Source organism: Brassica napus, chromosome C8 (genome assembly GCF_020379485.1).
Source record: "Brassica napus cultivar Da-Ae chromosome C8, Da-Ae, whole genome shotgun sequence".
In the NCBI taxonomy this organism is placed as follows: Eukaryota; Viridiplantae; Streptophyta; class Magnoliopsida; order Brassicales; family Brassicaceae; genus Brassica; species Brassica napus.
The window spans coordinates 41,571,785-41,599,034 of record NC_063451.1 but is presented as its reverse complement, the minus strand read 5'-3'; the positions used below and the strand labels follow the sequence as shown (position 1 = coordinate 41,599,034).

The 27,250-nt window shown below is 36.4% G+C and overlaps 6 protein-coding genes and 1 non-coding gene across 32 annotated transcripts; 4 read left to right on the top strand and 3 right to left on the bottom strand.

Moving 5' to 3' along the window:
• The first annotated feature begins 1,653 nt into the window (after window positions 1-1,653).
• On the top strand, window positions 1,654-4,997 carry LOC106411742 (OVARIAN TUMOR DOMAIN-containing deubiquitinating enzyme 5). Of its 2 annotated transcripts, none has more exons than XM_013852556.3 (3): window positions 1,654-1,829; window positions 2,178-2,275; window positions 2,382-4,997. In XM_013852556.3, the coding sequence occupies exons 2-3, from the start codon at window positions 2,187-2,189 to the stop codon at window positions 3,262-3,264; spliced, it is 972 nt and encodes a 323-aa protein (XP_013708010.2). In that variant the 5' UTR covers window positions 1,654-1,829; window positions 2,178-2,186; the 3' UTR covers window positions 3,265-4,997. The 2 variants fall into 2 exon arrangements, with proteins under 2 accessions (XP_013708010.2, XP_048620906.1); XM_048764949.1 differs by having other exon boundaries at window positions 1,725-1,829; window positions 2,172-2,275.
• LOC106375230 (monothiol glutaredoxin-S6) lies at window positions 4,499-4,997 on the top strand. Its single transcript, XM_048764950.1, has one exon. It carries the CDS (start codon window positions 4,499-4,501, stop codon window positions 4,805-4,807), a length of 309 nt encoding a protein of 102 aa, XP_048620907.1. The 3' UTR covers window positions 4,808-4,997.
• On the bottom strand, window positions 4,980-5,752 carry BNAA09G40270D. Its single transcript, XM_013861322.3, has 2 exons — window positions 5,515-5,752; window positions 4,980-5,274 (listed from the first exon to the last, which is right to left on the bottom strand). The coding sequence occupies exons 1-2, from the start codon at window positions 5,565-5,567 to the stop codon at window positions 5,082-5,084; spliced, it is 246 nt and encodes an 81-aa protein (XP_013716776.2). The 5' UTR covers window positions 5,568-5,752; the 3' UTR covers window positions 4,980-5,081.
• On the bottom strand, window positions 5,682-5,754 carry TRNAR-ACG. Its single transcript has one exon. It is a non-coding gene; the product is annotated as a tRNA-Arg (tRNA).
• A 98-nt stretch (window positions 5,755-5,852) lies between these two features.
• Window positions 5,853-8,664, top strand: LOC106415278 (peptide chain release factor APG3, chloroplastic). Its single transcript, XM_013855934.3, has 15 exons — window positions 5,853-6,111; window positions 6,192-6,248; window positions 6,327-6,407; window positions 6,488-6,545; window positions 6,622-6,725; window positions 6,872-6,923; window positions 7,017-7,066; window positions 7,173-7,238; window positions 7,353-7,517; window positions 7,633-7,705; window positions 7,794-7,926; window positions 8,007-8,064; window positions 8,148-8,195; window positions 8,279-8,362; window positions 8,459-8,664. The coding sequence occupies exons 1-15, from the start codon at window positions 5,953-5,955 to the stop codon at window positions 8,522-8,524; spliced, it is 1,254 nt and encodes a 417-aa protein (XP_013711388.2). The 5' UTR covers window positions 5,853-5,952; the 3' UTR covers window positions 8,525-8,664.
• A 33-nt stretch (window positions 8,665-8,697) lies between these two features.
• On the bottom strand, window positions 8,698-10,097 carry LOC106415279 (NF-kappa-B-activating protein-like). The gene has a single exon (XM_013855935.3). The coding sequence runs from the start codon at window positions 9,942-9,944 to the stop codon at window positions 8,859-8,861; it is 1,086 nt and encodes a 361-aa protein (XP_013711389.1). The 5' UTR covers window positions 9,945-10,097; the 3' UTR covers window positions 8,698-8,858.
• Window positions 10,098-15,753: 5,656 nt separating this feature from the next.
• On the top strand, window positions 15,754-24,672 carry LOC106415497 (cysteine-tryptophan domain-containing zinc finger protein 5). 25 transcript variants are annotated; one of them, XM_048764945.1, is made up of 20 exons: window positions 15,754-16,360; window positions 16,798-16,870; window positions 16,959-17,089; window positions 17,175-17,534; window positions 17,623-18,608; window positions 18,696-20,208; window positions 20,294-20,460; window positions 20,544-20,704; window positions 20,787-20,950; window positions 21,069-21,613; window positions 21,691-21,812; window positions 21,898-22,544; window positions 22,636-23,057; window positions 23,204-23,215; window positions 23,341-23,403; window positions 23,502-23,562; window positions 23,684-23,760; window positions 23,924-24,050; window positions 24,236-24,413; window positions 24,488-24,672. In XM_048764945.1, the coding sequence occupies exons 1-10, from the start codon at window positions 16,262-16,264 to the stop codon at window positions 21,264-21,266; spliced, it is 3,852 nt and encodes a 1,283-aa protein (XP_048620902.1). In that variant the 5' UTR covers window positions 15,754-16,261; the 3' UTR covers window positions 21,267-21,613; window positions 21,691-21,812; window positions 21,898-22,544; window positions 22,636-23,057; window positions 23,204-23,215; window positions 23,341-23,403; window positions 23,502-23,562; window positions 23,684-23,760; window positions 23,924-24,050; window positions 24,236-24,413; window positions 24,488-24,672. The 25 variants fall into 25 exon arrangements, with proteins under 25 accessions (XP_048620902.1, XP_048620898.1, XP_048620900.1 ...); XM_048764941.1 differs by having other exon boundaries at window positions 23,311-23,403; XM_048764943.1 differs by having other exon boundaries at window positions 23,180-23,215.
• The last annotated feature ends 2,578 nt before the right edge of the window (window positions 24,673-27,250 follow it).

Here is a 27,250-nt window from a genome sequence, read left to right as displayed (position 1 = left end):
AGGCTTAAAAAATGTAAAATCAGCAAAACAATATACAATTACAGTAAAAAATGTCACATACTAAGTTCTATATATGACTACAAGTCTACAACTCAACTAATCATCCACATAAATAATTAGTTTTGTCATAATTATATTATAGTAAGTACCTGAAGAAAAGATAAAGCCATTTCTGGACAACATCATCTCGTATTGGCTCTTTATACGTGGACGACAAAATCTATCACAGTAATAGTTGCTAGATATAGATACATGAATTTTGTAATATGATTAATTAATTGGCGCTTCATAACTAAAATAACTAATAAAGGGTAAATGTTCTTAAAGTTTCATAATACATTATGTTTCAGAGTGGTTGCATTATAGTAGTTTAAAATTCAGAAGTGTACGCGACGAGAAAAGAGATTTGCTGGTGACTATTGCGTCATCTTTGACATGGAAAAAATCTGAGATAAGAAGTTTATCTATATCTGACCCTACTCCACAAATATATTTTTATTTATAAAAAGGTGGCCATTGTATACTATGTGTGCGTATACAGGAATAAAAATGTGTCAATGTATATGTAAACTGATTCCATCTTATATGTAATGTGCGTGTGTAAATGAAGATACTAGTATCCATGTGTCGCCTACTTGATTTGTTTCAACTGTAACTCATAATATCTCAAGATTCTTTCTTTTTTTTTCTACGAATATTGCAATCTATAATACCATTAAATTATTGTAACAAAATTGGTTGACATTTATAAAATGAAAAAGAAGAGAAGAGCATTTGGACACGACTGATGAAAGTCCAGTGTAGCTAGATACCGGTCTGAATCTAGGTTTATAATATGCTGACAATGTAATGCTGATAATTAATACATCAAAACATGTGTTTCTGAACCAAAATAAAAACTTTTTTTCTCTTGCTAAAGATGTAAAAATCAGTTCTGAAAATGAAAGTTTGATACAACTGACTTGTATCTAGTCTGCTTGAAACCAAAAAAAAAAACTAATTATTAGAGTTGTGCTGCATCATATATCCTCCATTATAAACATTGACAATGGTTAACCATAATTGAAAACTGCAGTATAAAACTTGAGCCCTAATCATATGATCCCAACTAGACCTTCTTTCGTCACTCAATCTGATTGTCCCACCGGTCATCAAACGTGTAAATCATTACCAGTGCATACTTCTTCTATTCAAGGTTTATATAACTTGCAAGTATATATTAGATACAATTCATGATATTTACGCAGGAATGAAAAATATTAAAAAAACTAGATAACATAGTTGAAAGAAACTACTACATAACATATTGGGCGGACTTGGCTTTGCCATGAGTTTTATGGCTAATAATATGCTTATAGGAAAAAGAAATACAGTTTAAGACATTAGACACTGTCCACTTGGCCATACAAGAACCCATTTTTATGCATATAAATGAAAGCATATTACATAATGAACCTTTTTTATATTTAATAAATTAATAAATCTTGTAAATAAATATTTTCACACATATAATAAAAGATAAATCTTTCCCCACTAGGAATATATTCTTTGAATTATTTTCCCCTATATACATATATAGATAGCGTTGACAGAATAATTTTAGCTTCCCTCTACTTGTTAAAATCGAATCCAACTTCTGAGTTTTGGTTGGTCTAGCTGGGCCTGAAGACCCATAAATTAAATCTGCATGGATTTGAAACTTAACTAAACAGCCCACATACGTTTTCCCGTTTCTCCTTTATTTTATTCAGTTTTTTTTTTCTGTTTATATTTTTCGGGTCGCGTAAAACCCTAAATCAAAAACTTGGATTCTTCTCCTTCGATCAAAGGTACGAACTTTGGGTCCTTGTGTCACAATATTCTACTCGAAACGAATTTAATTCAAGTAGGGCTATTAATTGATTTCAAAGTCTTGTTATTTGGGAATATTGAATTGTGCAATGGGTTTTGATCTTGTTTATTGCTTCGAGAATCTCTACATTCATTAGGTTTTTTGGATTTAGCTCTTTAAGTGTTATTATTGTATAAATTTAAGAAGAAAACAAACTGATAGTACTAGATTGAGCTCATTGTTTTTTTTTCTTGTATGGTTAACTGCTATTGTCTTACAGCTATACTTGCGCTTAGAACTTTTATTAGACTTTGACACCGTTTTAGCTTCTACATTGTAATTTCAGGATTCTTAAATGGCAGACACTAATGCATCTGAAGAAACCACCATTGATGCTTCTAAGGAGCAATATGAAACAGTCGATGAGATGCTTGCTAGACACAGGTAACACCACCATTGTTCTTTTCTCTTATTATGGAATTGAAGTTTCAGTATTGTCCCCCTATGGAGATGTAGCAACGGTTTTTTTTTAACCTTAAATTGATTATAGGCAAGAGATAAAACAACTACAGAACAAGGAGACGGAGCTGAAAAAGGCTGCTGCAAAAGGAAGCAAAGCTGAGCAGAAAGCTAAGAAGAAGCAAGTCGAAGAAGACATCTCCAAACTCTCCACCAAGCTTAAGGAGAAACAGCTGAAAGAGCTCGCCTCGCAAGGCTTCAGCAGCAGCGGCAGCAACATCTCCAAGGACGAAACGAACGAGAAGAAAGGAGATATAGAGACTCTAGTGAGAGCCATCGCTGGAGTCTCAGTCACCGTTCAGCAAGAACACTCGAAGCCGAGCAAGAGCGTGAAGAGACGCGAGAAACGAGCCAAAGAAGAAGCTGATAGAGAGCAGAGAATCAAAGAGGAGCAGAGCAACGTGACAAGCGATCGCATGGTGGAGAACCAAAAGCTCGAGAAGAAGCTCAAACCGCTGGGGCTAACCGTCAGCGAGATAAAGCCAGACGGGCATTGCCTTTACCGAGCAGTGGAAAACCAGCTCGACAGTCTCTCGGGCGGTGCGTCTCCTTACACGTACCAGAAGCTTAGAGAAATGGCTGCTGCTTACATGAGAGAGCACAAAACCGACTTCATCCCGTTTTTCTTATCGGAAGCCGAGTCTGAGTCCGAGTCTGCGGAGGAGCGGTTTGAGAAGTACTGCAGAGAAGTGGAGTCAACAGCGGCTTGGGGAGGTCAGTTGGAGCTAGGAGCGTTGACGCATTGCTTGAGGAAACACATAATGGTGTTTTCTGGATCGTTTCCGGATGTTGAAATGGGCAAAGAGTATAAATCAGGGGATGGCTCGAGCCTCAAGCTGTCGTATCACAGGCATGCTTTTGGGCTCGGTGAACATTATAACTCCGTTGTGGTCGTCAACAACATCACCGCATGATGATGCACTTTCTCTCAAGCACTCAAGACAATCTATACTTTTGTTTGTATCACAAGTTTTCAAGACTTACTGAAATTCTATTGGCTTTCAAACTGTAACTTCAATTTTTTTTTCATTACAGTTTCAAGTTTTCATTACAGAACACATGAATGTAGCTGTTCTAATGTATGACCTTTGGAAAATTCTGGAGCTAATTCGTTTTTGGGGTTCTAGAGATGGGGGAAAGAGAACAATATCGTGTAAACAAGTTGTTACATCAGAATCTTTGGGATGTTATGATATAGAATCTATGCTATGCTCTTATCATCATCATCAACCATAAGTATTCTAAATCAATCATGGTGAGAATAAACGACACATGGCCTTATCACGAATCTGCCTAAGATTCCTCATTTCTGTACATTTCCAAATCTAGTGTCAGAATCATGCTTTCCTGTAAAATCTACTGCCAAATATTTAATTTCTCAACACAATGGACGGGTGATTCTCTATCCTCGCAAGACAAATGCAACAACAGAGAAGAGAAGAGACTCGAGTCTTAAGACAAACTCTCTCTCACACTCAAAAAGTTTGTGAAAGAAACTTGAAAAAAATGGTTGTGAAGTTAGTGTAAAAGCTAAAAGCAAAGATCTTGGGTCTGATCACACACACACACTTTCACTCTAGACTCCAGGTCACACAAGCAGAAAAAGCATAGCAAAGACGATCTTTATTTTTTCACCTTTCTTGCTTTCCGTTTCTTTTGAGCCGAACCTGAAACTTGTGGGGAATCTATTGTTTGCTTGAAAAGATAAGCATCTAAATGGATAAACCATCATCCAATCTCCACCTCAGTTGATGCATCAAAAGCAAAAAAGATATTGCAACCCAAAAAAAAAAGCAACATAAGAGCATACATAATCATACTGCTGCGTATCTCCTTGGAACCGTGGATCACTACTAAACCATATGGTAAGGGATATTTCCGTATTTAGTAAAAAAAAGAAGAGATTCTCATGAACTGTGTATGCCACTTGGTTCTGATATTTGAAAACGAAAGAATCTAATAAGTTATATGCAGTTTTTAGTGAACGCCAAAGGGCACAACACTGCATAAGGAACAAAAGAAGTAAAGTAGTGACATAACGCAATCTTACCCTCACTATAAATAGGCTAACTTTGTATATCAAACAACCACAGAGTTCCTCTCTCACACTAAGTCCAACATTCCTCATACTATATAGTACACGTCCAAATGGAAAGCATAAGAAGTTTAGTTGCAGACAAACCAGTGGTGGTTTTCAGCAAAAGCTCCTGCTGCATGAGCCACTCGATCCAAACACTGATCTCGGGATTTGGTGCAAAGATGACAGTGTACGAGCTCGATCAGCTGTCTAACGGGAAGGAGATCGAGAAGGCGTTGGTACAGATGGGGTGTAAGCCGAGTGTACCAGCGGTGTTCATAGGAGAACAGTTAATCGGCGGGGCTAACCAGGTGATGACTCTCCAAGTCAAGAACCAACTAGCCGCATTGCTAAGAAGAGCCGGAGCCATATGGGTTTAAAGTCCAAAAAATACAAACTAGTGAATAGAATAAGTGATGAGAAGAATCTATACTTTTTTTCTACAATGCACGGTTATGTTTTAATCAAGTGCAAGTCTGTAGTCACACAACCCTGATACTAAGATCAAGAACTTGTATTCGCAATGTATCAGCAATGTTTATTAATAATCAATAGAGAAAGATTTGCATTTTTCATTAATCTTTAAGGATTGTTTGACAAAATGAAAGGGGCATTTATTCAACAGCCAAGGAAACAGACACTCACTCACTTTCTTCACTTAGAGATGAAATCATTTAAGACGCCATTAGCATGGTCAAGCTTAGAGTGTCTTCGCCAGTTCTCGACTGCTGTAGACACTGTAGCTTTAGCCTCGCGAATCTCTTGAGCCGTGAACTTGTGTTCTATGATTCCCAATGGGCCAGGTTGCAGAACATTGATCACTGTTTCAGCTTCTTTCTCAAGCTGCCTGTTAAGAGAAAAAAAAAACAAAAAAAAAGCGACGGTGTTCTGTTATACAATCTCACAGTTTATGCTGGGCCCGTTTCAATTAAGCCACCAAGAGGAGAGAATTTAGCATTAGTCAGGCTTAAAGTACTAATCAAAAACACTAGCTTTGAAAGAAAAATTGAATATCCATATCCGTCGAGATAATAAATCAATTAAAGGAATTTAGAATAACGACAAGGAGGCTGATGAACGAACGAACCTGAAGAGCCCCGAGAAGGGCAAAGCTCTGGCGATTCTGTTAATAGACATCATCGCCGGAAGGAGATTAAATTAAGGAGCAGCTACTTGATGTTCAACCAAAACAAAATATGTAGATCCGATAAGAAAGCTGAATAAATTAATTAATTAAAAAAAAGACAAAATATACGACTTCACTGGGGATCGAACCCAGAATCTCTGGTTTCGTAGACCAGCGCCTTATCCATTGGGCCATGAAGTCTTTGATGTTCGATACAGTAAATCAAAACTAATTATATTACTGCTTAAGAGTTTTACGGCCTAATACTGTGGTTAGTATAACGAAGATATTTATTGTCCTCACAGCCAAACACGTTTCATCATCTGAGCTCGCTAAAGGCTTTCTTCCTTATCCGACAAAATCACGCGCCACTCTTCTTCTTCCTCCTCTCTAAACGAGATGAATAGCTCGACGACGAGTCCAGTGGCTCGAGCCTTAGTGCAACTCCACTCTTATTCACCGTTAAATTTACGTTCAAGGCAGCCACCGGCAGGATTATGTTTAGCCTTGTGGCCTCCTTCGCCATCTCGCAGGACTCCACGGCTCGTCTGTATGGCCGTAAGTGATCGTAACCCCCCCAATGTTCCATTACTTCGAAAATTTCAGGAATTTTTTAATATATATGTGGGAAATGACAGGAACCTTACCTGATTACGAAAATGGAGTCTGTTGAGAAGACATGGAAGGAGTTATCTGTAATGTCACTTACACTTGTTGCTTTAATGGGCTTTTGTTTTCTTGTATACTCAAGAGTTTTGAATTTATTTTGTTAGGTAAAACTAGCTGACCCAGATGTTGTTTCTAATCCTTCTGAATACCAAAAGCTTGCACAGTCCATGTCCGAGCTTGACGAGGTATTCCCATTACTTATTTTCTGCAAAGTTTTGAATCTTTTTCTTTTATATTTGACTTCAGCTCTTTGGATTGTCTTTAGGTTGTATCTGTATTCAGGAGATTCAAGGACTGTGAGAAGCAGTTACAAGAATCCAAAGGTTCCTTTAATTCACTCTCCTTTTTTTCCAGTTTAGCTTCATTTTTATTCCTTTGGAGTTGGTTTTGTTGCTTCAGTGTTGGCGAAAGAGGCTGGAGATGATGAAGAAATGGCTGAGATGATAGGAAGTGAAATTAACTCACTCTCTAAAGAAATTGAGGAGCTTGAAAAACAACTTAAGGTTTGCATACGACCCTTTTATTTCTCCATCATGTAATAATCTTGGACTTGGTTCCATAGTTATTACGGAGTTTAATTATTTGAAGTTGCCCTTTGTTCCACTTGATTTGGATCCTCAATTTGTAACATTGTGTTTATTTCTGTCAGATGTTACTTCTTCCCACCAATCCTCTTGATGCCAGAAACATATTGCTCGAAGGTAAACTGACCAACTGTAATGATAACAAGTAGAAACGTTTGTCCTATATATCTACACTTGTGGACGACTCTAAAGTTTTTGTTCCTTCTACAGTCAGAGCAGGAACTGGTGGAGATGAAGCTGCTATTTGGACTGGTGACCTTGTAGGTACATGCTTCCCTTTATTTCTTTGCTTATAAAATGCAGTGACTGCGAGCTTCAAATCTTATAGTGAATCAATCTGCTATGCATTTATTCTTTTACTTGCAGGTGCGAATGTATCAGAGGTACAGCGAGCGCAGCTCTTGGAAGTTTTCTCTGGTTTCATGCTCTGAGGTAAGACGCTCTATTTTCTGGCATTTTAAAGAACGCTGAAAGAACATTGCAGTAAAGCATAGCAACTTAGAGACATGTGGTGATAGATTCTAATATCTTCCTAACTTTTATAAGGCTGAACATGGAGGTTACAAGACGTGTGTGATGGAGATTAAAGGAAACCGTGTCTATAGCAAGCTCAAGTACGAATCTGGTGTTCATAGAGTCCAGCGTGTCCCTCAAACAGAGACGCAGGGCCGTGTTCACACTTCTACAGCAACTGTAGCCATCATGCCAGAGGTAAGCTACATTTCACACATTGCCTATCTTTTTTCTTTTTTTCCCGATGTTATGAAAACTTAGTGACCAGTTGGAAACTGTCATCTTTGCTTTCTTCTCTCTGTTGTTATTATAGGCTGATGAAGTGGAAGTTGTGATTGACCCGAAGGACATTGAACTTACAACTGCAAGATCTGGTGGTGCTGGAGGTCAGGCTAAAATATAAAGAAATTCACTACATGTTTCTCTCACAATTTCACTTTGCTAATATAACTGAAGAGTGGTGTTGGTGTGCAGGGCAAAATGTGAACAAGGTGGAGACGGCTATAGATCTAGTCCATAAACCATCGGGTATACGCATTTTCTGTACAGAAGAAAGGACTCAGCTACGAAACAAGGCTCGTGCTTTCCAGCTTCTGCGAGCAAAGCTGTAAGCAACCAATTATTAGTTTCCTCTTCTTCATCTTCAGTCTTTCTTGTTGATACGCTGAGATACTTCCGTATATATAGGTATGAAATCAAATTAAGGGAACAACAAGAGAAGATAAGGGATCAAAGGAAATCTCAGGTAATGCTATTCTTTTAACTTTTTTGATTCAAGCTCATGGAATGAGAATATTCATCTTTTTATGTTGATTCTTGGAAAAACAGGTTGGGACTGGAGCTCGTTCAGAAAAGATAAGAACATATAATTATAAGGTAATACACGGATTTGATTATTCAAAGCTTAAATTTGAAAAGAGGATGGTTTGTGTAATGCTTATGATGTCTGAAAATTACAGGATAGTAGAGTGACAGATCATAGGCTAAAGATGAACTTTCCGCTTACATCATTTCTTGAAGGTGGCTTAGAGGATGCAGTGCAGGTAAAACCCACCCCCTGCCTTGAATCTATTTTGTGTGCGTTGTTATTATTTAGTTATGCGAGTCATGAAGAATGTTGTTCCGTTGTTATTTTGCAGGCTTGTGCTGCTTTGGAACAAAAGGAACTCATGGAAGAACTGTCCGAGTCTGTAGCTGCTTCTTGATTAAAGCCTCAAAACTATAATAATCAAATGAAAATCTTTGGACAGACATCATAACACTATAGAATCTCTATTTTTTTTTAAACGCATAAACTTGAACCTCGTTATCTATAAGTCATATAAAACACAATCCTAAAACATAATCTATGAAGCTCAAGCAAATTGCGCAGAAACAGTAACAAAGTCTGAATCTTTCATCTTTAAGCACAAACGCAATAATGTGATGGACATAGTAAACTAAACGCAATATACTATGAAACTCCTCAGCAAACAAACGATAAGGAACAGACTACAAGAACGAAAGCATAAGATAAGTAGCAGAATGAAGCAAAGTAAATCAATCATCAGCTCCATCAGTCTTCCCAGCACCAAAAGGATCATGATTCGGACCCAACTCTTCTCCCATATGGCGCTGCACAAGCCTGGACAAATCAGACATCACCTTAGCCTCGCGCTTAGCCTTCTCCTCATAGTTAAACATGGCCAACGCCCGTTTATCTTCAGCACTGTAAACCTGGTTCTCCTTCCTGATACGGATAGCATTCATCCTTTGATGCCTACTCCCACTCATGACATACCCAAGATCCTCAAACCTCTGAATCTCATCAGCGTTAAGACCCACTTCTCCTCTACGTGGGATACGTTTCCCTTGCTGAACGTACTGTGCTATAGCGTCTCCTTCACCAGGTCGTAAAGCACCACCGTAACTGATGTGTCCTTCAGCTTTAGGTAACGGCATTGGTCCCACCTCAGCTTCTTCTTCCTCTTCGGGAGCTGAAGCTTTCTTCTTCGATTCAATAATCATCTCCATCTCCTCTTCGTCAAGCTCAGGCTCCTTCACAGTTTCTCCTAGTTTCCCATTCGAATCAGTGTTCTTGCTCTTTGATTTGCTGCGTTCTTCCCCACAAGACGAAGAAGCACTAATCTCAGATTCATCATCACTGTATCTCCTCTTCCTCCTATGCCCTCTCCTCTTCTTCTTCTTCTTCCTCCTCCTCCTATCTTCCTCATCCGAATCATCACTCTCACTCTCTTCAGATTCGCTATCGCTATATCGCCTACGCTTACTCCTAGAGCTCTTACTCTTTCTCTTCTTCCTAGATCTATCAGATTCAGATTCCGACTTACCGGACTCAGATTCGCCTTTCAGTTTCTGATCATCAACATCCTTCTCCGGAACCTCGTCGGCGTTCTCATCAGACTCCACCTCGTAGGGATCTCTAGGCGGACTCGGTGTGTTCTCCCAAATGCAGTACTTACCAGATTTCCTCATCTTGAGGCGTTTAAGCCTCCTATACTCCTCGTGGCTTAGACCCTTCAACTCTTCGTCGGATTCTGAACCGGATCTCCTCCTTCTACGGTGATCTCGATCTAGGTATCCTTGATCTCTCCCGAACCTCCTTGGCAGCGAGTTCATCGTCATTATTCTCGATCCCTAAAATTCAATCCACACGACGACCTACGGTGACTATAAAATCTCTATTTTATTTATAGCGGACTGATAAAACGACAATGCATATACGTTCTCTAAGCAATGAAGAACTTGAAAAAATCTTACAAGATCCCCAATTTGGATAAACCAGTTTAGTGTGAAAAATATAAGTATACATACTCAGGAATTTGATCCAGTAGCGCCTAAAGCCCATCAATGGCCCACTAATCCAGTAATTCGTCATCTAATTCCAGTATCACGTGTGTGTATACTAAAGTCAAGTTGGTGAACAATAAAAAGATGAACGTGTTCGATTGCGTGAGAGCACGCATTCAACGTGTCTGATCCTTAAGGTGGAAATAGGCCTTGGACTTATTATCCGGATTCGATCCGAGATTCGCTCCGGATCCGCTCCGAAAATAGAATGTTCGGGGTGTTTGGATTCGAATTCGGATAATAAAATCTTGGATCCGTCTAATCCAAATCCGGATTCAGATATATTAATTTTTAGATCTGAATATCCGGATCCGTATTTTTAAAACACATTAAATTTTTAATTTTCATTAATATTTATATTTGATATATTAATATTTATACATGAATTAATTTTATAATAGAGAAATTTCCTAGGATAACCATTTTTAAGTTTTAGTCGCAAAATAACCTTCAACGGAGAAAATGATCAAAATAAGTTTTATTAAAGGGTAAAAATGTGTTTTTACCCTAGGGTTAACTAATCTAGACTTAGGATTTAGAGTTAAGGGGTGGAGTTTTGGAGATAGAGTTTCAAATTTAAAAAGATAAAAAATAAATATTAAAATTTTAAAAATAAAAAGAGGCTATTTTGGTCATTTTATTTTTTAAAGGCTATTTTTGTGACAAAAACTTAAAAATAACTATTTAAGAAAATTGCCCTTTATAATATTATATTTTAGTTTTTACAATATTATAGGTATATATATAAATATATTTATAAATATTTAATTTATGTATTATATTAAAAAAATTAGTATTTAAAAGAAAATATTTTTAATTATTTTTACGGATCCGGATCCAGATATCCGCGGGTAATATAATATCGAGACAGATATCCAAAATCCAGATCCGAATTTTGGCTTTGATTGGTAACATGATGTACAGTTGATTTAGTTTGAGTTAGATGTATTAATCAGAAATGGTACCAATCATAATTTAGTTATAAAATTTTGAGTTTGTGTTTGCATTACAGTGTGGTAAAGTTGAGTTATGTTTTTGAGTTATCTCCTTTACAAAATCAACAAATCAAACGTAAAATCAACATCAAAGAAAATAGCATGTATTAGAGCTTGAGTTAAGTTGAGTGATAGGTGTCCACGTTTGTTGTTTTAAAAAAAAAAAAATTATTAACTTTTGAAACATGACAAGTGTCCAACATTTACTTTTGGTTAATTAATAGTTATTTTCAATAATTGTATACAACTATTTATTTGTTAATAAGTTTTATTACAAACTTTCTTATTTCTATTTAATTACTTAAACAAAATTCTTTTATAATTTAAATTGTTATTTTGGTAATTAAAATTTACATACATAAATTTATGTTTATATGGGAGTTATTTTTGTTATTATACATGTATATGTTTATGTATAATTAAATAAATATTAATTTAATATTTTGGAATTTTCTATAATCTTTTGCTTATTAAATTGGTAATAACTGTTATTAATTTTTTGTATTTATAAATTTTCTGAATTTTAAATAATACTTACTACAACTTATAAAGTAAGAAAACATAACCAATCAATTATATTATTTAGTAACTATAATTCTTTAAAAATAGATATTGCGACTTATTTTATCATATTCGTAGCTTTTATACATATTTAAAATAATATATATTTTATTAATAATAATTCATTCTAAATTAGTTTAATGTTTTATTTGTCTTTAATAAATACTTCATTATTTATATGTTTATACATTAATTATTTTATTAAAATCTTTACTGCAACTTATACTTCAAAAAAGTTACTAGTGAGCAATTTTAATAAAATAACTAGATTCTGACCCGCCCTTCAAATGACGGATATATTTTTTGTTTTATTTTTTTTTGAGAAATTTAATTTTTATATTTGTGTTTTTAATTATACTTGTGTAATATTAATTTAATTTAATATATTTTTGTGTAATATATTTTTATATTAAATATGTCAAGTTGTATAACTATACACTCGTGCCATATACATTTCATAAATTATTTTTAAAATTTATTCTTAAAAATTGCAACATACTCCCTCTGTTTCATTATAAGTGTCGTTTTAGGTTTCGGCACATAGATTAAGAAAACAATTAATTTTGTACATTTCCTATAAAAAAAACACTATTACCTATACACTTAACCATATTTCAACCAATAGAAAAATAAATTTTGCATAAAATTAATAAATTTTGCATTGAAAATCGAAAACGACACTTATTTTGTAACCAAAAAAATTCTCTAAAACGACACTTAATATGAAACAGAGGGAGTATTATATTTTTTTATTAGTTACCTAACATAAATTAGTCAAGAATATTCGTATCCAAAAAATCTGACTCAGAATCGACTCGAAAATCAAAGTCTTATATTCTATTAAACATAGCATATATACTTGAACGGTTCTTAAAGTGTTATATATGAAAACCAATATCAAATCCAACCTGCACCGAAGACCGAACAATTTTTTTGAAAAAATGTGTAAATATTTTTTTAATATATTCTATTAAATATATACAGATATATGTAAATGTGTAAATATGGTCTTAACTAGATTTAAGTAAAATCACATTTAATAAATACCTTTTAATCAAATTACCTATTTAAAACCCGATAAATTAAATGAGTTTATATGAATATTTATTTCTAATAAAAGTCCACTTAAACCCCGTTAAAACCTATTTTAATATCATGTATTTTGTTAATTGATAAACTTAATGTATGTGTAAAATATTTAAAATTTAAATAAATTAATGTCTTGTTTAATAAATCATAATTTTTTAGGCTGAGATGTAAGTTATGTTGTTTGTACAGTGATAATGATTTTTGGAAAAATTGGTGTTCTGTTGTTTGTTGCTATAAATATATGTTAAATATGATTACAGACCTTAAGTTGAAATGCTTTTATATTTTTTTTATAAAGTTTTTTTTTATTAAATGTTTTATATCGATGTAAACAGATTTGAATCATACATGGATGGAACTGAATAGAGTAATATATAAAAATTCGCTCAAATATTTTAATATAAATTATATTTTTTGTCAACTATATAAATTATATATACCATTATTATTAGGCTTGTGTAAAACTGTCAAAAAGTAAGAAGCAGTTTTAATATTTTTATTTTCGGAATAAACCAATATTTTCAATAGAAACAATTCAAATTTATTTGATATAATTTATAATTTTGTATTTTTCTTGTGTTTTAATCTATTCTTGGTTTTTTACATGGGTAAAAAAATATTAGATGATAAGAAACCCGTTGTCAATCATATTGTTGCGTCGCTCGGTGAAGAATAAGATTACTTAGCATTAATTATTAAGTATATATTAGTCGACCAAATATTAGGCATTTATTTATTCTACACACAGACATTAAGTACCGTTGACTATCCGAGAACTTTGGGATGATAACGGAGGTTACAAAATATTTATGTAAACCGGTCAAACTATTAAGAAGTGGTGGTTACTTTCGAAAAAAAAGATCATGTGGTGGTTACTTTCGAAAATTAAAAGGGTATTTCAGTTATCATATAAAAAAATATGTATTGTTGAAATAATTGATGGATTCTATTTTTATCAATGGATCATACTGCCATTTTAATAGAATAGAAAACTCTTATTTTTACTGCAAACTTACAACATAAGTAAACAGTTTTTACCACATTATTTTTACTGCAAGTTACATCGAATTACAATATATTATGCAACTCAATCTTAATACCACATGTCACCAATAAGAGCCATTATATTCTCGGATATCTGTATCCGTCCCATACCTAGGTGGAAAGCTATCTTTAATTGACTTAGATAGATATGTACTGTAGTGAGACTCTTTTCGTTGTAAGGACGAAACTACACATTTACCCATCAGTACTGAATTTACCGATGGAAGTACTTCGATCTGCTCTACCATTTTAGTACATTATCCACACGAGTAGCGGGGGTCCTTTCGTCAGCTAATATGTTCTCGTGCCTTGAGTCATCCACTTGTTCACAGAACGTGTACTCTCTTTTTTTTTTCTTGTATCACTGACGAGGGAAAGATGAGATTGCTTGTAATGACGTGAAGTAAATAGGAATATCAAATTATTGTTTCTAAGCCAAGATTGCTATACGCAACTTTTATGTTTTAAAATCTACGAATACTCGCAATATTTTACTTGATATGTCTAAATATGCATTGTGATGAATTTTATTCAGCGGGAATAATATGTCGTTTTCTTAGCACGTGACGTTACCAGATCAACAACCCAGGCTCTACCGCAGAGCCGTGCCATCGGTTAAAACGGGTCAAAAATGATATCAGATACATGTTTTTGTATACTCCATGGGTTTCTAAAATAACGATTTTCTAGAGTATTCGCGCATATTAAAAAAACAATTAACTTTTTACAATTGAATTTATTATTTATTTTACTATACATTTCCAATAAATATCAAACAATAGTATTTAACCGATTCAAATATTTTCAATTAATGTTTCTTAAAAGTATATAATTTTTCAACATTAACTAATAAAAGTACTTTAAAATTTTAGAAAATCTATAATTTTGAAACAAAAAATAAATCTAGAAAATTATACTTTCAGAAATAGAGGGAGTATAGAAGAAGGTTTATCTTATCTTTATTACCGTTTTGTTTGTTGGCTTGGCTAGGGTTGGACGAATAAATCGAACCAGACCCGATCCGATAAAAATGAATCTGAACCGATCCGAATCCGACATAAATACCGAATGGATCCTGTTTTTTTGGTCGGACCTCTTCTTATGACCACTTTTCACCTTTGTCGTACTTTTTTGCTTTTTGACTAAATCAGGAGCTTTACTTCCTTTGCGTATGCCAACTTTCCTCGAGTATCCTGAAGCATCATCATTAGTCTCTTTATCTTCCCGAGCACTTCCAGCTGAACTAGTCTTTGGATCTTTATGACGAGTTAGATCCCACGTTCTTCTGTCCACGTCACCCACCATTTCCCCCTTGACACTGCAATTGTAGCTTTCCTTGGACGCATCAAATAATGTACTACTGGCTCTTTCGTTGTTCTCCGGATATGATGTGTTTGTTTCCGTCGGCTCCTTCACGGTGGCGTCAGTTCCATCTAACACACCCTTCTTACTGCGGACATTTGTCTCCACCATCTTTCTTTTCAGAAATTTCATAGATTTTAGAGAAATTAATATTCTGTCAAATTTATGTCAATTCCTTTAAAATCCATAAGAAAAAAGTAAACATAAGAATTACGTAAATGCATTCAAACCTCGTCAAATCTTATAAACTAATGCAAAAATTCTTATTTATGAATTCTTTCGAATTCTATTAAATTTCTGGATCGAATACCACCCCGTAAGTTACAAATATTATTAACGTCACCACCTCTTAATGACAATTAATTAATAGTAAGAAAATGAGAAAACGCGAGTTTAAAACACACGCCGGAGCTTTCGCACGCGCGCACATTGAATTTTCAGACCACCACCCAGCACCAGCTAAGTGGGCCGTAAGCAAAGAGATTTATCTTAAGCTCAGAAATAATTAAATAAAATAAAATCAGAGTTAAAATCATATTTTAGTCGTACGACACGTAGAACAAAAAAAATGGAAAGCTGCAATAAATAAATAAAAAACCGCGGCTGCTCAATATCAAAACCCGGGAGATTATTCATTCTACGTTGGGTTGGTTTGCTGAATTGATTTTGTCCAGCTATTAGGAGAGATATCGAAACTCCAAACGTATAATCCCAAAAAATTCTGCTCTGATTCGGTCCCAAATTGTTTTTTTTTTTCTATTCAATTTGTCGAAATTGAACCAAATTTTTTTTTTATTTTTTTCAGTTTCTGGGTTTCGATTTTGTCTCTTGTGTCGGCTTTGGGGGTCCTGATCGGGTTTCTAAGTCGATCAAGTGTTAGGGCAAACTCTTTAGGTGTATTTGCTTGGGGCTTTACTGTTTCCTGGATTGGTAGCTAAGAGTTTTGTGTTGGTTTTTACTGCTGTTTTTTTTTTAGTAGTTTAATTTGGGGATTGCAATGTTACAAAGGGGCTAGGGTTTTGGTTGGTGTGGAAGAGGAATATGGAGGAGTCTGAGCTTGAAGAAGGAGAGGCTTGCTCTTACAATACTCTTAATGATTTTGGTGGAACCATTGACCCTGACAACGATCTCTCTTACATTGTAACGCCCCTCCACTTTCTCACCGATATGACTCATTGTGTTAATGTTGCATTGTTGTCTTACCTTAGTGTCTTCGATACTAGATTGTCTCACTTTGGTAGGGATTATTTACTTGGTTGATATTGGTATTGTTTTGAATCTTATGGATACTTTTGTTTGGTAATTTCATTACCATTCAACTGCAACGTTTAAATCAGTTCCGCAGATTGGTCAAGTTGTTAACCAATGATGCCTTGGCTTATCTACCTGCGTGTTTAGTATCTGTTCCATGTAATATTTTACAGATTATGCATCGGTTTTAAAAGGCTATTTTGGTCTGCGTCACCAGTATCGAACACACAAGTTTATTAGCACCTCAGAGTCTTAGAATCCGTTATTTTGGGAAGTAATCAGTGTTTTTGATTTTTGAATTTTACTTTCTCTTGTTTATGTTGAAGGATGACAAGCTTCAAAACATACTTGGACATTTCAAGAAAGACTTCGAGGGCGATTTTTCTGCTGAGAATCTTGGTATGTTACATGCGTGGCAGCAACTGTTCTTCTTCTTCTTCGTTTGGGTCACAAAGTGTGAAACTAGTCCTTTGATATTTTATTACAGGGGCCAAATTTGGTGGCTATGGCTCTTTCTTGCCAACTTACCAACGTTCCCCTCTTTGGTCTCATCCAAAGACACCGGCAAAGCCTCAGAGCTCTGCAGGGACTAGATCTCCCAACATCTTACTAAGCGAGGTATATGTTTCCTTTTTTTCTCTGTTTTTGTTTTGGAAATGCTGTTATAATACTTACTCTCTTAACCCTTTTTATTTTCTCTCAGTCCCAGAGTGGTAATGCAGCTTCTTCTACTGTTCCTAAAAAGGAAAAACCTGGGCTTGTGTCCTCTAGAATCCCCAAAAAGTCAATGAAGTCCAAGAAACCCAACTCTAGTTCCAGACAGGAAACTGAAACCAAGAAACCTGGTGTCTTCAGTAAACAAAACTCTCTGAAGCTCCGGATAAAGATGGGATCAGATAATTTATCTACAGATAATAATGCTGCCGCGATAAAAAGTGGCCTCGGACTGGATCTGTCGCCTTCTTTGTCATCAGATAATAATAATAGTCTTTCAGGTAGTGAGGGGATGAATGGGGAACCTCAAGGTTGTTCTCCGTTGGAGTCTCCCACCTGTATTCTTAATGTGAGCTTTTCCTTCTTTTTTTTCTAAATACTGAAGAGGTCTCCTTTGTTTTAAGATACTCATCGTTTTGGTACATTCTTATATGCAGGCGATGACTTCCATTCCCGTGGATCATTGTCAGTTGCTATCTCCTCTCTCTGATGATCTGATTCGATTCATCGAAAGGGAAACCCCACAAAACGGATATAAGTATATGGCGAAAGGTGTGGAAACTCAAAAAGCTGGGGAGAAACAATCAGTAGAGAAGAAAAGAAAGATGGTGGAGACAAATGTCCGCAGTAAGAAGGGTGTGTTAGATGGAACTGATACCACCGTGAAGGAGCCGACGGAAACAAACACATCATATCCGGAGAACAACGAAAGAGCCAGTAGTACATTATTTGATGCGTCCAAGGAAAAGTACAATGGCCGTGTCAAGGGGGAAATGGTGGGTGACGTGGACAGAAGAACGTGGGATCTAACTCGTCATAAAGATCCAAAGACTAGTTCAGCTGGAAGTGCTCGGGAAGATAAAAAGACTAATGATGATGCTTCAGGACACTCTAGGAAAGTTGGCATACACAAAGGAAGTAAAGCTCCTGATTTAGTCAAAAAGGAAACAAGTACGACAAAGGTGAAAAGTGGTCATAAGAAGAGGTCTGATCATATAGAACAGGAGCTGCAGTCGTCATCGAAGTTTAAGGAACATAGAAGTTCTAAGATGAATGGTGAAGCTGAGAAGAAGGAAGTGGCAGCCTTGAAACCAAAAAATAGTGGCAAAAAAACTGAGGAAACTTACAAAGACTTCTTTGGAGATATGGAGGACTCTGAAGAAGAAGAAGAGGAACCAAATTGTTCGTTGTCGGAGAAGGGACTTCCTGCCTTGGAAGACATGCCTGAAAAGTCGAGCTTCACACGGGCAGAATCTCAAAACGTTGGTCCTGGACCGGTATTGAGCAAACTTGGTTCGAATCCTGTGATCATACAAGACAATTGGGTTGCTTGTGACAAGTGTGGAAAGTGGCGGCTTCTTCCTTACGGTGTCTTACCAAAAGACCTTCCTAAGAAATGGATGTGCACAATGCTTAACTGGCTGTGAGTTATCTTAACTTCTCTGTTATTGTGTCACATTATTGGCTGGAATGTGGGTTTGATTCTCGTTTTGATAATGTGTGTGTTTAGACCTGATGCAAACTATTGCCATGTACCTGAAGATGAAACAACGAAAGCTCTGTATGCGTTGTATCAGATTCCTGCACCTGACAGCCAAGCTTCAGTGCAGAGTAACCCCAGTGGTCTTAAACCTCAGGGCGATGACAACACGAAAAAGAAGAAAAAGGGTTTAAGAAAGATGGATAATGGGATGGATAGAGAAGTTTCTCGAACTGCGGAAACTAGCAAGAAGACAGTCCTTACATCAGCAAGAAATGGAAACGTGCACAATTCGCAAGGAATTGGTGACCTGGCCGACGATAAACATAAACAGAAAGTGAAAGGAAACCTTTCTGATGAGCCGAGGAGCTTGAAGGTGAATAACAAAAGGAAGGCAGATCAAGAGAGCTCAATGCTGGCCGAGAAAATGAAGATTGAAAGTTTTCTGTTTCCTGATGAATCTGAACACTGCAATGGTGTCCCTGCCGCGTCAGCAGAGAGAAACTCCAAGCCTCGAGTCACCACCTCTAAAGTGCCAAAAGAGGAAGGAGGAGGAGCTTCGGACACGGGAAATAGCAACAGCACAGGGGGCAGTAAAAAGAGGAAACTGAAAGAAAGCCATGGCTCTCGGTTGTATGCTGACGAGGGAAACCATGAGCGAAAGAAAGCTCGACTTCTTAAAGAAGAAAAGGAGCCAAGTTTCTCTCATGGCAATGTGAAGTCGGAAAAGAGAAACACAAGTCACTCGAGAAGAGAGCACGGACATGTTGCGGCCACGTCTAGTTCTTCTAAGATTTCAGATTCTCATAAACCGAGAAACAGCTCACACGAAGCTAAATGTTCGCCTGTTGAGTCCGTGACGTCGTCACCTATGAGGATTTCCAGCTTGGGGAAAAGTGTATCCGCGAGAAAGAAGAAAGTAGAATCATCTTATGGTGAAGGTGAAGATGATGGTGGGAGTGATAGATCGCAAACGCGGACAAAGGACAAACATGGATCAAACGAATCTTCTGTGCCTGATGTTTGGGATAATAAAGGATCTTTGAAAGCCAAAGAGCGTCCTGAACCTTCTCTGGATGCCAATTTTGAGAATGGTGGCGAAGGAAAGCAGCCTAGCGATCATCAACGTCATAGCAATGATTCTCTGGCGAAGAAGTCAGGGAAAGGTTTATCTTCTCGGTGCAAAGACAAGAGCATTAATATGTCTTCTGATTCAGGGGACGGTCCGAGACTAATCGATAAGAAGATACACCTTGATAGTCCTGACGGTAGAGTAGATACGGTCGCGAGACCAAACATTCCAAAGCCTCATGACGTTGAAAGAATATCAGAAAGGAGTAACAAAGCAGATTTAGCTTCTCCATCACGTCCACCATCATCCAGAGGTGTCCAAGGGGATTCCTCTATAAAGGCAACAACCCAAATAAGAAGGAAGAACGAGCCTTCTCCAAGCCCCATGCGAAAGGAAGTGACAGCTGTGCAAGCTGGCCATAATATTTTAAAAGAAGCTAAAGACTTGAAACACACGGCTGATCGCCTCAAGGTTTTGTTTCTTCTTCTCATAGTTCAGTTGCGGGTGTCATCTTGTATTGTCTTCTCAGGTCTTGCTCTTGTTGTTCTTGGTGCAGGACTCTTTGTCAAACCTTGAGTTCATTGAGCTCTACTTCCAGGCTTGCATCAAGTTTCTCCATGGCGCTTTTGTCTTGGAAATGAGCAGCAACGAGAGTGCTAGTAGACAAGGAGAGACAATGGCCCAGTCTGTGCATATCTATATTAGCACAGCGAACCTATGCGGGTAATTTAGAGTTGTGAGGAAAAGGAAACATCTCTATTCATTCTTTTTTTTTCCCATTAATAAAATATTTTTTTTCATGATAGATTTTGTGCCCAAGAGTATGAGAAGTCTAAAGATATGGGAGCTGCTGCGCTGGCTTACAAGTGCATGGAAGCCGCGTATATGAGAGTGGTCAATTCCTCTTACATCAGTGTTAATAGATATCGACATGAATTGCAGACTTCTTTGCAAATGGTTCCTCCAGGTGAGCAAGATAGTCGCCGGAGATACTCAAATTCCTGGCAATGTTTCACGTTGTAATCTTCTTCTTGTCACTTGACTTTTAGGTGAGTCTCCTTCGTCTTCTGCCTCGGATGTTGATAACGTGAACCATCCAGCAGGAGGAGCAGATAAAGCTGGAAACTCAAGGGGGATCAGCTCTCCTTTAGTTGCTGGGAACCACGTCATCTCTGCGCAAAACCGCTTTAATATATTGCGTCTACTTCAATTTGTGAGTCTTATTAATGCCTCTTGCAAGTTCACTTTTGCCACCAGCTATACTTAGATATATAGAGTTGGTGAAAATGGAAGATGAAGTGATATGATTCGTTACTCTAAACTGTTTCTAGGCTCAGAACGTGAACCTGGGAATGGACGCCTCGAGGAAATCACGCGTGGCATTGGCAGCTTCTGTTGAAAACCTGGAGGAGGCCCAACAACAAGGAGAGGGGATTATATCCATTAAAAGCGCTCTAGATTATAACTTCCAAGACTTGGAGGGGTTGCTACTTTTAGTGAAGCTTGCAATGAAGGCCAATAACCGGTGAAAGACAAGCTAAAACCAAGACTTGCGACTCCACTGATGGTGAAAAGAATCATCTGTTTGTTTGCCTTGCGATTCCACGTGCGTTTTGAGCATTTGTTTTGGATCCCATAATCATTTGTACAAAAAAAAAAAATCCAAGAAGAGTTGTCTGATATGAGGAGGTTTCTGGTAAACGAAGGAAGGAACTTGACTCTTGACTCTTGACTCTTGACTCCTTCAGATTCCAACTAATTATCCAAGAACCATGTATGGAGTACATATACAGAGAGCAGCCAATATGTAACTTCTGGTACTGGCATCTCGAATTCTCAATCTCAAGACAGAGAAAGCCGTTCGCCCCATTATCAGGTCAGTACATCCTTTGCCATTTTGATACATGAGTTACCATATTATATACAGAGCCTAATTTGAATGTTTTCTGGCAGATTGTAAACTGTCCTCGTTCTAAATAAGCCATTTAGGGTATTACAAAGAAAGGAAAGAATAAGATTACAAGAGTTTGGAATAACAGTAGCTTCTCTGTAGTGGTGATAGGCTCTTTAAGTAGGTAAGGATGATTTATTCGTTTACATTTTCTTAGTTATGTTTACTCAAAAACACAAATCTGATGTTCCTTTGTTTGTTCTTGGCAGTGTTGTCTTCTTCTTTTTTTTGGTGTAGCAGATAAAGAAAGTAAAAGTTACACAAATAGAGTTGCTTTGCCGAAGGAGTGTGAGGATAACCGATCGGACATTCGGGTGCAGTTTTGAAACAGACTTTAGTTCCTCTTCTCTCTCTCTCTCTCTCTTTGTAGCTTTAACCAATATGTTCGTTTTTATACGGAAAATTCTCAACTCACTGAGTGGTCTATGTATGCCTTCTCTGGTTGGACTGGCCTTTGATGTATAAACTGTACATTGTTCATCAAAGATGATATAAATCTTATCTTATACAATAAAGTAGACTTGAGTCCCTCCTCAGAGTGCCACCTCATTTGGAAGGATGGGGCAAAATGTGCCACGTGTACATGCAGCTTGCTCAAACATACGATGTAAGTTATGTTTGCGTATTGGACTGCTCAAACATTGGGCTTCATGATTTAAGTTGGTCCAAGTACGGTCTCATATACAGTTTCATCCTATGCGTCGAGACAACGTAGCCGTCTTATCGATCGGACTTCCGCTGCAAAAACGGCTGCATAACCCTTTCGTTCAATTAGCGTAATTAGCGCTTCCATTTACTCCATTAAACCAGAACCTCCACTAACTTGCATTCAGTAACACCCTCGCCCTCCTCAAAGGTTACGGATCTATATAAATAAGAATGTAAGCTTCGGTAAATTTCTCATCTTTTTCCCCATAACCGTGATCAATCTTCTTTTTTTCAAACAGATTTTAAAGCTCCTTGGCAAAGTAACGTTTCTGAAGTCTCAAGCTTTTCACCACCTCTGTATTTCTCGGCAAAACCGGAACCGTCATCTCTCGCCTCCCGCCGAAAGTTTACGCGGCGCTGCGAAGTGCGTTTAAGAAGGCGAAGATGTCGCTGCATAAGAATACTTCGGCCGTCTCGATCTTGGACATGTGTTTTGATCTCACCGGGTTTAAGACGGTGACGATCCCGACGGTGTCGTTCTACTTCAGTGGTGGCGCCATTCTGGAGCTCTCGATCCCGACGGTGTCGTTCCAAATTATAATCACTTAGGTCTTTATCAAAGTCAAAACTCAAAGCAGATGTACCGTATAATCACTCAGATAACGAAGAGATGATGCACCCTGCATTGGAGTTTTGGTTCTGCTTACTGTTCTATCATCAGGTATATGCGATCTGATTTAATCTCATTGGTCTTCTCTATTTCCGAAAACCCATACCTTTGCAATCGATATGATCTCCCTTGCTTTATGTCGTTGTTTCTCATCTTCAACTTATCCAAAGAAGTCAGCTGATGTGACAAAGTTGCAGATTGGTATCAAGGTATGCTGAAAAGCTCTTTCACGTGGTTAAGTTTTGGAAAGAATTGGTACTAACTTCCATGGTGAACTTGATCTCTCAATCTGCATGATTGGAAGTGTCATTATTGCAATTGTTCACTTTTACAGTTCAAGCCTCTGAAATGTGATTTTCAGACTCACAAAGAAGACAAAATCAAGGTCCACTATCAGGTATTGTGCTGGGAATTTTCCTTCTTGTTTTCTTATTATTGGGAGTTAATGTTCATCTAGAAACATCACTTACATGTTCTAAATTTGCCAAGTCGTAGGCCTAAGGCAAAGAGGGGCTTGACGTTAAAAGAAACTCAACAAATGGAGTTCTTCTCTCAGGTAAGAATGTAAGATATTGTTCTCATATGCGTTTATCACAACAGAGTTTGCATTCACAGCATATTTGTACTGATCGAAAGAGTTGTGTTTCTTAAACTATGAGTTGTGTTTCTTTAACTAGGCTGTTGATGAGACACTTCTGTTCATTACATTCTCACTTACAGCTTTAGGAAGCAAAGAATGACGTCGAAATGAATGGTTAGTACATAAAAATGGTTTCAAAATATAATATAATTGAAATACGAAACTATTTCAAGCATAACACCAAACTATTGATTTGTAATTTGTTGAACCAAACTATTCATTTTCTTTCAATCTCTGTCTTTTTCTGAGCTAAAACCTTATTTTTGGCATTTTTCAGATTTATAGGAACATCTGGCTGAAACATGGAAGACATTGACAGTATATCGAGGATGAAAGCTTGCTTCAATTTTTAGAAAGAACGCTGAGGTGGAAACATCTAGCTCCCATTGCACTATCTACACTCAGTGAGAATACACTTTCCCCTGCTAATTTTACCTTTTTTAAACTAAGCCCTCAAGAAAAGGAAAAAATACACAATGGAATTCATTGATTTGATTCATTTTTGTACAAAATTTCTCCATTTTCTGTGGATCAAAGTTTTTTTTTGTAAAGCCAAGAACCTGATTATAGCTTTGTTTTGGTTCCTTAGCAGTGATTCGACTATTGACGCTTTCAACAGTTTCGTCTGCGAAACTGGAGCCGGAAACCATATTCTTGGAGCCCTATTTGTTGATCTTGAGCCATTGTTATTGATGAAGCCTGTACCAAAACTTACTGGCAGCTTTTACATCCTGAGTAGCTTATCTCCGGGAACAACTTCGTCAATGGTGAGAAAACAATTTCCTTCTCTCTTTATTCTTACTGATTCTTCAAATGGTGACTAGAAGTTACGTAGTTGCAGTTGGAAACGAGATTGCGGACCTTTGACTTAACAGTGTGAGAGAACTTTCCGACAACTGTTCACGCTTGCAAGGGTTATTGGTCTTTAATGCTGTTGGTGGAGTAACTGGTTCATGTTTGGGATCTCTGTTGTTCGAACATTTGTCTGTAAATTATCTAAATAAATCTAAACTTGGATCCACCATATATCTTTCTCCTCGACTACTTTTCCAGAAGAAAAAAAATACATTACTAATTACATTGAAATTGGAGTCTTCCCAAAAGATTGGTTTGGTGTATTACCTTTTGATCTCAGGTACTACTATTATAGACGCCTTACAACAGTGTTCTCTTGCCGCATTTTCTACTTTAACGAAACAAAGCCACAAGTTCGTGGTGACATGCATTTTTATAAAGGATAAGAAGGATTAAAATATAAGACACCTTCGTGAATGGACTCATATAGTTAAAAACAGAGTATATTCATGAAATTATATTAAATATTTCAGGAAAACTCCCTTGGTATCCTCAAGTAACAAACAGTTATGGTGTAATTACTAATAATTGTCTCTCTCCATTTTCTTAGCCAACTCTGATGGAACATAAAAACACCAAATTTTGTATAATTTCATTTCCAATAGAACACCACAATGATAATATCCCATCAAATTTGGTGTAGAATGAATAGTATTATACCAAATTTGGTGTAACAATATTTATAATATTTTTATTATATAATATAGTTAAATAGGTATTACTAACTAATACAAATTTTATTAAAATAAATATATTATTTGGTTATGTGCTTTTCATAATTAATACTCCCTCCGTTCCCGAAAGTAAGATTTTTTGGATTCTTTTCTTGTTCCAGAAAGATAGATTTTCTATATTGTTAATGTATTTTTTTATACTTTTGAGAAACATTAATTGAGAATATTTGAATTAATTAAATTTCATTGGTGGAAAGTTATTGGAAAATGTATAATAAAGTTAAAAATAAATTAAATTAGAAACATTTATTAAATTCTTAAAAAGCGTGTATATTTTAGAAAATCTTACTTTCGGGAACAGATGGAGTAGTTTGAAAATTTCAATATAATATTTTATATAAAATAAATACATAAAAATATAATATTGTTAAACCAAAAAGTATAAATGTAACTATTTTATAAACATAAAATTACAAAAATTGAACAAACATAATATCTAAATATGATAAAATAATTATTTTTGGTGTAATGGTTAAAATGACACAAAAAGTATAGCACCGAATCACCAAATTTAGTTTTTCAACATGGTTGGTGATGCTCTTATGTCGTAGTAATTGTCAAGATCCTTAAACTATTAGATATCAATTGACAAACTCCAGAAGTTAAAACATTATGAAAAAGCATAGCAAGTAAGTCTTAATCGATTGATATGCAAGCTAAAATATATTATATGATCTTCTTCCAAAAACGTCTCTGCTTCTCTTTTTTTAACATAACTTTCATTTATGTTAAAACCCTAATAGACTTTTACAAGGTTTCAGAATACAATGAAAAATCCATATAGAGAAAACATTAAATTTAAAGCCCAAAAGAACAGCTCAATTTCTAGAATAACCTAGGAGCATCATCTTCAAGCAACACGTGTTAACACGTGTCCTCCATGCACACACAGAGCGGTAGCCGTCAAGGCCGTGAAGCAGAAACCGTCGAGTCCGTGAAGCGGAAACCGTCGACACCGTGAAACGACAACCGCCGAATTCGTGAGATTTCACCTGAAAAAACTATGTTCTTTCAACCCTGCTTTTGTTTCCTCATCACCGAAGATCGGTAAACACCTTTCCAGTAGATCTGAAACCAATACTCTCCTTCGCGCCTCTGTTTCTTCAATCTCCAATCTCTTCCTTTGGATGTGAAGAACTCCAAATACCTTCAAACGATTTGGTACCAACTATTGCCAAAACACTTGCAGGGAGAAAACTCTGGCTTTTCTTAATTTGAAACAAACCGGTGAGGTTAATCTGCAAAACTCAGAACTCTAACCCTTTTGAATACTTTGCCTAGATTTATAACGACAAAGATTGACTTCATCCAGTAATAGAGTTTGAGAATAACCATCGGAGAAGATGAGAGCTCAAAGAGACAACCGGAATTTGAAACTAAAACCGGAGAGTAGATGATGTTTATTCAAAACACAATAAAAATATCGCCTTGCGAAGATATAAATCGGCGAAAACCGAAGAAGTAATCCGCAGACGGAAGGAAGGATCAGACTACGCCGAAGATCCTATTAATATTTACACACAAAAAGCAAAATACAAAAGAAAAGAGGTGACGCGGCGGTGGTGAAACCACCGGCCCCTGACCCTGATTTTTTTCTTTGAAAACTCTTAGAGAGAGGTTACGTCTCTGCTTCTCTTTTTGACAAAAACCATATTTTCCACGTTCCAATTATACAACTAAAATAAATCAAGTTTCTAAAGTCACCAGTCACAATTATTATCCACTAAATGTAAACAAATAAACAGCCACTGAAACATTCATAGCCATTATAAACATTAAGAGTTCAAATAATCGTAAGAACAATCAAACAGATTTGTTTTATAAAAGGCGTCCTTGATGAGTTTCTAATACATGTTAGCCAGGTAATCATACTAAAACTAAAAATTGGATTCCAAGAAAAATCTATCTTTCCTCTCAAGAGCCAAACAAGGAACACGAGACGATTCAAGGTGAGACTGAGATCAAAACACATAACACCAACCACATCTTTCAAGCTTTAGACGGTGAGTGGTGAC

Coding starts and splice junctions, on each gene's coding strand:
- LOC106415497 (XM_048764945.1), top strand. CDS start 16,262: ATGGAGGAGTCTGAGCTTGAAGAAGGAGAGGCTTGCTCTTACAATACT. Junction 16,871..16,958: donor TTTTTCTGCTGAGAATCTTG/GTATGTTACATG, acceptor ATTTTATTACAG/GGGCCAAATTTGGTGGCTAT. Junction 17,090..17,174: donor CCAACATCTTACTAAGCGAG/GTATATGTTTCC, acceptor ATTTTCTCTCAG/TCCCAGAGTGGTAATGCAGC.
- BNAA09G40270D (XM_013861322.3), bottom strand. CDS start 5,567: ATGATGTCTATTAACAGAATCGCCAGAGCTTTGCCCTTCTCGGGGCTC. Junction 5,275..5,514: donor CCCTTCTCGGGGCTCTTCAG/GTTCGTTCGTTC, acceptor TTCTCTTAACAG/GCAGCTTGAGAAAGAAGCTG.
- LOC106415278 (XM_013855934.3), top strand. CDS start 5,953: ATGAATAGCTCGACGACGAGTCCAGTGGCTCGAGCCTTAGTGCAACTC. Junction 6,249..6,326: donor AGACATGGAAGGAGTTATCT/GTAATGTCACTT, acceptor TTATTTTGTTAG/GTAAAACTAGCTGACCCAGA. Junction 7,239..7,352: donor CTCTGGTTTCATGCTCTGAG/GTAAGACGCTCT, acceptor AACTTTTATAAG/GCTGAACATGGAGGTTACAA.
- LOC106375230 (XM_048764950.1), top strand. CDS start 4,499: ATGGAAAGCATAAGAAGTTTAGTTGCAGACAAACCAGTGGTGGTTTTC.
- LOC106415279 (XM_013855935.3), bottom strand. CDS start 9,944: ATGACGATGAACTCGCTGCCAAGGAGGTTCGGGAGAGATCAAGGATAC.
- LOC106411742 (XM_013852556.3), top strand. CDS start 2,187: ATGGCAGACACTAATGCATCTGAAGAAACCACCATTGATGCTTCTAAG. Junction 2,276..2,381: donor GAGATGCTTGCTAGACACAG/GTAACACCACCA, acceptor AATTGATTATAG/GCAAGAGATAAAACAACTAC.